This window comes from Balaenoptera ricei, chromosome X, assembly GCF_028023285.1.
Source record: "Balaenoptera ricei isolate mBalRic1 chromosome X, mBalRic1.hap2, whole genome shotgun sequence".
NCBI lineage: Eukaryota > Metazoa > Chordata > Mammalia > Artiodactyla > Balaenopteridae > Balaenoptera > Balaenoptera ricei.
Window position 1 is genome coordinate 44,157,067 of NC_082660.1, and position 9,765 is coordinate 44,166,831.

The 9,765-nt window shown below is 44.6% G+C and overlaps 1 protein-coding gene across 2 annotated transcripts; it reads left to right on the plus strand.

Annotated features, from left to right (window-relative positions):
- The first annotated feature begins 5,795 nt into the window (after nt 1-5,795).
- RBM3 (RNA binding motif protein 3) lies at nt 5,796-9,393 on the plus strand. Of its 2 annotated transcripts, none has more exons than XM_059911092.1 (7): nt 5,796-5,902; nt 6,505-6,624; nt 6,864-6,970; nt 7,618-7,723; nt 7,812-7,905; nt 8,387-8,472; nt 8,803-9,393. In XM_059911092.1, exons 2-6 carry the CDS (start codon nt 6,522-6,524, stop codon nt 8,445-8,447), a joined length of 471 nt encoding a protein of 156 aa, XP_059767075.1. In that variant the 5' UTR covers nt 5,796-5,902; nt 6,505-6,521; the 3' UTR covers nt 8,448-8,472; nt 8,803-9,393. The 2 variants fall into 2 exon arrangements, with proteins under 2 accessions (XP_059767075.1, XP_059767076.1); XM_059911093.1 differs by having other exon boundaries at nt 8,390-8,472.
- Nucleotides 9,394-9,765: the final 372 nt, after the last annotated feature.

The window sequence follows — 9,765 nt, forward strand, 5'->3', positions numbered from 1 at the left end:
CGCTGAGCGACCCACCGCTAACATGGCCCACTCACAGAGCTGTTGGTAGGAGGCTTCAGTTTTTCACCACATGAGCCTCTCCGTGGGGCTCCAAACAACACGTGGTCCCAGCAAGCAGGCAAGAGACCGTGACCAAGACAGAACTGCAATGTCTATTATAACTTAACCTCAGAAATGGCATACCATCACTTTTGTTGTATTTTCTTGGTCACATAGGCCAACCCTAGTAAAACATGGAGGGGAGCCATGCAGGATGTGAACATCAGGAGGCAGGGATCATTGGGGGCTATATCAGACTGGCTACCACACTGGGTGTCATACAGTATCTGAAGCAGAAGTACTGGGACATACAGATGAAGACTTTTAAATAAGTATAATAAGAGAGAAAATACAAAACAGGAACAAGAAATAGAAAAAGGACTCAAAATAAGGTATGAGTATGATGGTAGAAAAAAAGAAACAAAAATACTGTAAATGCAGAAGATGAAATGAGATGTCAGAAGTTATAATAGTAAGTACAAAAAATATTTAGAACACCACCCTCAATGGATTTTGTTTTTTAAAAAAAAGTCCAACTGTACACACACACCCACCCACCCACAGGGGATGTTGAAAATGAAAGGATGAAGAAAATATATAGCAGACTAATCAAAGCCCAAAGAAAGCTGGGGGCTTCCCTGGTGGCGCAGTGGTTGAGAATCTGCCTGCCAATGCAAGGGACACGGGTTCGAGCCCTGGTCTGGGAAGATCCCACATGCCACAGAGCGACTGGGCCCGTGAGTCACGATTACTGAGCCTGCGCGTCTGGAGCCTGTGCTCCGCAACAAGAGAGGCCGCGACAGTGAGAGGCCCGCGCACCGCGATGAAGAGTGGCCCCCGCTCGCCGCAACTAGAGAAAGCCCTCGCACAGAAACGAAGACCCAACACAGCCATAAATAAATAAATAAATAAAATTAAAAAAAAAAAAAAAAAAAGAAAGCTGGGAGAGACATCCTAATAGCTAACAAAATGAAATTTCAGATAGCAGAACACAAAGAAGGACATATACTCCTTAACAGAATATATGTCTACCATAAACACATACACTCCTAAGGAGACCTGAACAATACATTTTTAAGCTTGATGTATAATTTCATATATATGACACACGTTCCTATATAACCCTCCACTTAACAAATGGAGACGACTCCTTTTATGCTTACACTTAATTACCAAAAAATAGACCCTGTTAGGGCACAAAGAAAGCCTCAATGAATTCAAAAGTATAGCTATTAACCATGTTCTCTGACCACAATGCAATAAAATTAGCAATAATGAAAAGCAATAAAAAAAAAAAGGCCCCAGGAGTTCCCTGGTGGCCTACTAGTTAGGATTCTGGGCTTTCACTACCATGGTCTGGGATCAATCCCTGGTTGGGGAACCGATATCCCACACAGCACGGCCAAAAAAAAAAAAAAGGTCCCCATTTTTGGAAACTAGCATTACTAAATAACCCCTGGGTAAAGGAAGAAATAAAGGAACTTTAGAAATACTTAGAACTAAACAGTAAAAGCACTACATGCAAAATTTCTGGGACACAGCGAAATCAGTTATTAAAAGAAAATGCATAGCTTTAAGTACATTTATCAGGAGAGAAGAAAGGTTGAAAAATAAATGGCCTAAGCATTCAAATCAAGAAGTTGGGAAAACAGCAGAGGAACAAACCCATGACTCCATGAGTCATGAAGGAAATATCGTTAAGGAAGGAAATAAGTGCCAAAGAGAATTTTTAAAGTAATGATAAAGAATAGCAAAATGAAAAGCTGGTTCTTTGAAAATATTAATGATAGGCCTCTGCCAAGACTGCTTTAAAAGAATGCAAAATACAGCACAGAAAAAGGGAAATTATAGACACAAAAAGGCTCAATATTGGAAGCTAATACATTCAAAAACCTTGATGAAAGGCTTAAGTTTCTGAAAAAATTAAAATGTGCTCAAACTGATGCAAAAAGAAATTGAGAAATATAATAAGTTTTAAGAAAATTTGAAATGATAGTTAAAGACACTCCATCTCATTGTAACAAAAAGCTTCAGGCCCAGACCCAGATGGTTTTGCAGATGTAGTTCATCAAACTTCCAAGGAACTGCTAATTCCCAAATATACAAATCTTTCCAGAAAATAGGAAAAAAGCAAAAGCTGCCCAACTCATTTTTTGAGGCTAGTATAGTCTTGATTCTAAACCCAGATAAGGAAGATACAAGACAATAAAGTTATAGACCCATTTCACTGATGAATATAGATGCAAAAATTCTAATAAAATACTAGCTACCCGAGTTCAACAGTGTTAGTTTAAAAAAAAATTACAAGTAGGGCTTATCCCAGGAATTCAAACATAATCCAAATTAGAAAATTAATGAGTGAACTACCACATTAATAAGGAGAAATCATATGATAGTCACAAAGCAGAAAAAAATATTTGATAAAATTCAGCACTTGTTTATGATATTAAAAAAATAACTCAGCAAACAAAATAAGAGTAGAAGAGAACATCTTTGACTTGATAAAGGTTATGTGGCAAAAACAGCAAAAATGCCCAATAGAAAAAAACAAAAACAAATTTTTTTTAAAGAAAACAAAAACAACAAACAAAATGCCTAATAGAGAAAATTTAAACACATTTTCCCTCTAAGATCAGGAATAAGGCAAAGATGTTCCCTCTCAATATTGCTACTTAATATACAGCTGGCCAATGCTGTAAGGAAAGAAAAAGAAATGAGATGTAAGTTTTGGAAGAAATTGATAAAAACCCATTTGTAAATGATATGTCTGACTACCTTAAGGAACTAACAATGACCAGAAAAACTGTTAGGACCACTAAGAGAGTTCGGCAAGGGTTCCAGATCAACCTATAAAAACCATTTCTCTACAATAAGAAAATAAAGTATCTAGGAAAGAATTTAACCAATACAAAAGACTTCTATAAGAAAAGAATTGGGGGCTTCCCTGGTGGTGCAGTGGTTAAGAATCCGCCTGCCAACATGGGACACAGGTTCGAGCCCTGGTCTGGGAAGATCCCACATGCTGCGGAGCAACTAAGCCCGTGCACCACAACTACTGAGCCTGCACTCTAGAGCCCGTGAGCCACAACTACTGAAGCCCGCATGCCACAACTACTGAAGCCTGCGCATCTAGAGCCTGTGCTCTGCAACGAGAAGCCGCCACAGTGAGAAGCCCTCACACCGCAACGAAGGGTAGCCCCCACTCGCCGCAACTAGAGAAAGCCGGCACGCAGCAACGAAGACCCAACGCCGCCAATAAATAAATAAATAAATAAATAAAATCTATTTTAAAAAAATTTTAACTCTAATAACAAATACTGTAGGTGATCTGGATAAAAGGAGACATCTCATGCTCTTTGCTGGGAAGATTTCGTGATGTATTAGCTACGTATTGGTAACAAGTTACATCCAGGCTTAAAACAATAATCATTATCTCAGTTTCAGAGGGTCAGAATTCTGGGAGTGGCTTAGCTGGGTGGCCCTGAACCTGAGTCTCTCATGAGATTGCAGTCAGGATGTGGAAGGGGGCTGCAGTCATCTGAAGGCTTCACTCCACTTCCAAGAAGGCCCACTCACATAGCTGTTAGCAGGAGGCTTCAGTTCCTCCATAGGGCTGCTGCATGAAGTACCAGGTACCGTCCCACAGAGAAAGCAGTCTGTGTGAAAGCAGGAAACCGAAGTGCCTTTTATGACCTAGTTTTGGAAGTGACGTGCTCATTCTGTGCATTACAAGTGAGTCAGAAGTCCAGCCTACCCTCAAGGGCAAGGGAACTAGGCTCCAACTCTTGAAGGGGGCATTATCAAAGAGTTTGTGAACATATCTTAAAACCTCCACAGGTAATATTATTAAGATATTATTTTGCCCCAAATCTATTAATTCAATGCAATCCCAACAAAACTCCCATTAGTTTTTTTTTTTTTTTCCATTAGTTTTTTTGTTTGTTTTTGTTTGTTTGTTTTTTGTTTTGGCCACACTGCACAGCTTGTGGGATCTTAGTTCCCCGACCAGGGATCGAACCCGGGCCCCAGGAATGAAAGCACAGAGTATTAACCACTGGACCGCCAGGGAATTCCCACAGATGGAATAAAAACATAATGCTGGTTGAAAAAAAGAGTAAAAAAACCCAAAAACAAATGACACTACCATTTAAATTAAAAGCATACCAAGGGACTTCCCTGGTGGTCCAATGGGTAAGACTCTGCGCTCCCAATGCAGAGGGCCTGGATTCGATCCCTGGTCGGGGAACTAGATCCTGCATGCATGCTGCAACTAAAGAGTTCGCATGCCCCAACCAAGAAGTCTGCATGCTGCAACTAAGATCCTGTATGCCACAACTAAGACCCGGCGCAGCCTAAATAAATACTTTTTAAAAAAAGCATACACAAAAACGCACATTTTATATGAAATCACACCAAGAGATACACATTAAACCCAGTAAAATAGTTAACTGTGGGAGGAAGAGAATGATAGTTGGGCGCAGGAATAAAAGAATAAATAAAATGAGAGGCTTTGCATAGAACAACCATGACGATGTGTCATGAACTGTGAAATATGATCAGAGCTCAGACACTTTGAGAGGTAAATAAGTACCTCTAATTTTTGCATGGGGGCTCAGATTATCAGAGGGCTAAGACTAGCACGTATGTGGACAATGTGAAATCTCTTCACGTCCATCCTGGGCATAGAAGTCTGGATATGGCAAAAGCCAGACAAGTCCATTTTGTGGATGCATACCATACTGTACTCCAAAAGTTAAATCTAGTCTGTGTTTGGGGTGCTGACCCTTAGCAGGCTGGACAAGTCCATTCTATGGATGACATATTTAGAGTCTCTGAGGGCAAACTAACCCATTCTTCCTTGATGGGGAGTTCAGAAACGAAAAGTCTGTTAAATCCATTCATTGTAAAGGTAGCTCAGACACTCAGAAGGCTGAACAAGAACAAACTGTGGGGAGTGGGCTCAGACACTCTTTGCTTTGGATAAGTCCATTATGTATTGTGAAAGTCCTTTCTGTGGATCAAGGGTTCAGCAACTCTGAGTGACAGCAAATAATCGTTCTGTTGGATTGGGATTTACTCCTTCTGAAGATTGAAGCATCCTCTTCTGTAGAAGGCACCTCAGGCGGTCCACTGATAGGGAATTCGAGAAACTGGCTTCAGGAGGCTGTCAGATAAGGATGAGGGCTGAAGTTATAAATGAGAAGGAACGATGCCAGGGAAAAGGGTCCCATAACAGGTGGCTAGATGTTGGGCACAGAGAAGGAAACGTAGGGGTCAGGGTCAGGGACTAAGAAACAAAGGGTCTGATGTTAAGGACTGTGAAGGGCGATGACGTCAGGGACAGTGGGGAGATAAAACATCGAGGCCTCGAGAGGTATGAGGTTAGAGGACTAGAAGGTGAAAGAGGTTATCAGAGGACGGTAATTATGTCCTCAGGGACCTAGAGGAAGACGTCAAAACCAATGGGGGAGACGACGTCAAGGATGGTGAGGGTGATGTCCGGGACGGAAATGGGTGTTACAGCGAAAAGGCTCGTGCGTGTAAGGGATGAAGACGGCTGGGGCCTGTGGAGAGACGCTGATGTCCGGGGGCACAAACTACACAAACCTCGCCTCCATTCCCGGAAGCGTGCTGAGCGCATCGATCCCTTTGCATTGCCGTCCCTTCCTGCCACCCCGCCCCTTCCTCCCACCCCGCCCCCTCACTGGCCTCAGCCAATGAGCGCGCACGCCGGCACGCGTGGCGGACGATCCGTGACGTGACGCTACGTACGCTTTATCAGGAGTCTTCCCGCGCGGCGCCCTTCCCAGTCTCTCGGCTTCTTGGCGGTAGCTGTCTCTTCGGCCTTTTACTTAAATTCCAGGTAAGCAGCGTGTGTTTTGCGGAGCGACCGCTCCTCGCCCCACTGACGTGTGCCACGCCGGGCGAGAGCGAGGTGCGCGAGTGGGGAGAGTACCGGCTTCTGACACGTAGGCTTGGGCTTCTTCGGGGCGGGTGGGTCCCGTGCTCGGAGGTGACACTTTTTGGTTGGTGCGAGGCTGGCGCGCTACATCCGAGTGCGAGGAAAGCCGGGAGGGGCTGGCGGCGTGGCTGGTGGCGGTGACCGCGCGACAGCGGAGACCTGGGTGGGGGTGGGGGTTTTCGTACGTTACCGCCGCCATCTTGTTTTGCGGGTGAGGAGGGAGCGCAAGGGTGTTCTGGGCATGCGCGGCCGCACAAAATGACGGGCGCGGTGGCGGGGGATGTTGTGGGCATGCGCGAAGGCGGCCCCCAAATGGCTTCCTCGCTGAGTTCGCCCCGTAGGTTCCCGCCTGTTTGGCCTTTCTGTGTTTCTCCGTAGTTACTCCTTATTTTGTTTCTTTTGTCTCTTCTGTGTTCTCTTCTCTCTTTGTCTTTTCTCATTTCTCCAATCTCTTTCTCTCGTCTACACTGCGTCTTCCACTCTTCTCCATATTCTTCCCACAGGACTTGAATTTACCGCCATGTCCTCTGAAGAAGGGAAGCTCTTCGTGGGAGGGCTCAACTTCAACACTGATGAGCAGGCTCTGGAAGACCACTTCAGCAGCTTCGGACCTATTTCTGAGGGTGAGACATGGGCCAGACACGTGATGGGGGCGGCGTGTGGAGGAAAGTCTGGGGCCCATGCGTTTCAGGAAACAGGAAAAAAGGGTCAGGACCCCAGGCCTTTACATTAATGCTCTCCTGCTTTTGTCCCTAGGTCTAAGACTGAGAACTCGATAACTTTCCATTGAGGATTGGTGGGAGGAGGGTCCAACACGCTTTGCCACTTGTCCTCTTAACTCTCTCCCCTCTCCCTTTTCCAGTGGTTGTTGTCAAGGACCGGGAGACTCAGCGATCCCGGGGTTTTGGCTTCATCACCTTCACCAATCCAGAGCATGCCTCAGATGCCATGAGAGCCATGAATGGAGAGGTGAGGCCGCCTACCTGCATAGGGGCCCTGCTCCCATCTGTCACTTCGACCATTCTTTCTGTTTTTCCCTCTGTGTCTGCTAGGGGCAGCGCGGCCACCAAGCTCCGCAGTGCCCACTCACAGGAGCGTGACTGCCTTCTGTTCTAGGGGGTGGAGGGCAGCGGCAGACAGAGCCGGGCTGCCTGGGAGGCGACGACTGGTCCTGCATGAGGCCGAGAAGCCACCTGTGGATGGTTGACCTGCTCTGGGCTTAGGTAGTAGAGTCTGCAGACCTGTGGGCCTGGCCCGGAGAGGACCTCGTGAGTCTTCTGGGATGGACTCTGAAGCCTCAAACCAAGAGAGGTGTCTATCTAGCCCTAATAGTCGGGCAGCTTAGAGGAGTGGGGAGGAGAACTCAACCTGAGTTCAGTCAAGATGTAAGTAGTAGCAGGGGGAACACGGTGGATTCAGGTCATTTTGTGGGATTCTGTAGCTCCTGATAAAGCCATTCTGGTCAAAGGAGCTTGTTCTGGAATGTGGCACCCAGAAGCTGGTGCCCAGCAGGAATTTCTGGGCTCTTTTGCCCACCTGCACAGCCCGCTCTTACCTCATCCTTGCTCTGTTTGACCACCAACCCATCCATCCTCCTTGTGTCTCCCCACACCTAGTCTCTGGACGGTCGTCAGATCCGTGTAGACCACGCGGGCAAGTCGGCCCGGGGAACAAGAGGGGGTGCCTTTGGGGCCTATGGGCGTGGTCGCAGCTACTCTAGAGGTAAGTGCAGTGGTAAGTTTGATCATGGGATATGGAGGAGAGTTGCCTGCTGGACAATTGCCATTTGAATATTTTTTATCTGCTGTAGGTGGTGGGGACCAGGGCTATGGAAGTGGCAGGTATGACAGCCGACCTGGAGGATATGGATATGGATATGGAAGGTCCAGAGACTATGGCGGCAGGTGGGTAGCCAAGGGGTTGGGGTACTCTGGTGGTGCTCTTCCCTCTCCCCAAGATCTCAGCTCAGCTGCCTGAGTATTCATACATTTCTTACTGTGGTGCTACTAGTGTTTGCTTTTACAAATTATAATGAAACTACAAAATAAGTGTGAAACAATAATTTGGGTTAAATATAACAACAAGTTATTAGGTCATATAATTGCAATGTACAGTAGACGGTGACACATGTTTATTGTACTGTTTTGATTAATTGTGTGTACTAATGTTTAATATGGTTTAAAATGCTATACTTAAATTATACATGATGGGATTATTTGATGTTTACTTCGTATTCATGTTTAATATATCTCATTTTACACGTTAAAGTTTATATTATAGTACATAAAAAATGTGACAGGATTTGTAAGTATACGTGGTTTTTAGTATTATCAGAAGGTGTATATAAGATGTTCCTGTGATACTACTCTGTATGTTTTTTCCCAGAAGCCAGGGTGGTTATGACCGCTACTCAGGAGGAAATTACAGGGATAATTATGACAACTGAGATGAGGCATGCACACCTAATGTAGGTGAGGCTTCTGTGTTGCCACCGAGCAGACTTCTGTGTACCAGTCCTGTCCCTCTCATTTTTCTCCTGCCTATGCATACCTCAGCAAGCCCACCTGACACCATTCCTAGGCCTTGCTCTCAGGTGCCTGTTAAAGGCTAGTCTGCTTTGGCGCGGGGTGGGGGTGGGGTGTCAAACCTGTTTTGTCTGTAATCATCTACTCCTATTGAGCATGAAAGAGGTGGAGGGGTGTCCCTGTTGTCTAGCCTTTCAGCATCCTCATCAACCCTGGGAAGTGAGCATGTTAGCCTATTCCCAACATCACAATTCTCCCCCTTCTTACTGTTCTCAGATACACAAGGAATAAAACTTCTTCTGATCCAGGACCATCCCTCCAAATGGCTGTATTTATAAAGATTTTTGGAGCTGCACTGAAACATCTGTTTTAGTTACATCAATTTTTTTTTTTGAGTAGAGCTCCCAAGGTAGCTTGTTAAAGACCTTTCAGAAAGTTCCATGTGTTTTTTTAAATTTTTCTCCCATTTAAAGACAAATTCTGAGACGTTTGTGGAGTCTGGATATTTTTTCCTTTTTTACCAGTTTTTTAGTTCGGGCTCTCAGGAATGTTGGTTCTGGCAAAAAATGTTTGGCCAGACTGATTTTTTTAAATAATGTGCATCTAGGAACATTTTAAACACCTGTACACAATGTTTAATCATGATTAGGAAGCAATTTCTGACTGTAACTATAAGAAATGAAGAACATGATTACTTAGAGGTGTTTTTTACTCCAGATCTCTGCCTTGATTATATAGAAGTTTCTTAAAAATATTTGTGTGTCATTTTTTTTTAATACTGGAAGAAAAAAATATTCTGTTGTGTTTCATGTAGCGTTTAGGATGTCTTTCACCGAGTTGATTAAAAAGATGAAATCTGAAAACAAATCGATATTGATAGTGCTTTTTCCTTACTCAAATTAAGGTATAGAGGCTTATTACAAATTAAAAATAGAAGAAGATCAAGAGGGAGACTGAGAAAAAGATTTAGTTAGGGGGTGGGCAGGGACTGCCAAAAGGGTAGAGACCTTGAGTTCGAAGTTTGGTTGAGTTTGGGATTGGTTTTGATATACATAAGGCTTGTGGGAAGGGTGGGGAGTCCAGGTGAAATCCCCTCATGGCTGGAATTGGGTTTCCTGAGATGGTCTCTTGGTCCCGTTGTGATCATCTCGGTGTCACCTTTGGAATGACTGCTTGGGTTTGAATCTCCCTGTCTTCTCTGAGCATCAGGTAGGTGCCCTCCTCACAAGATTGTCCTGA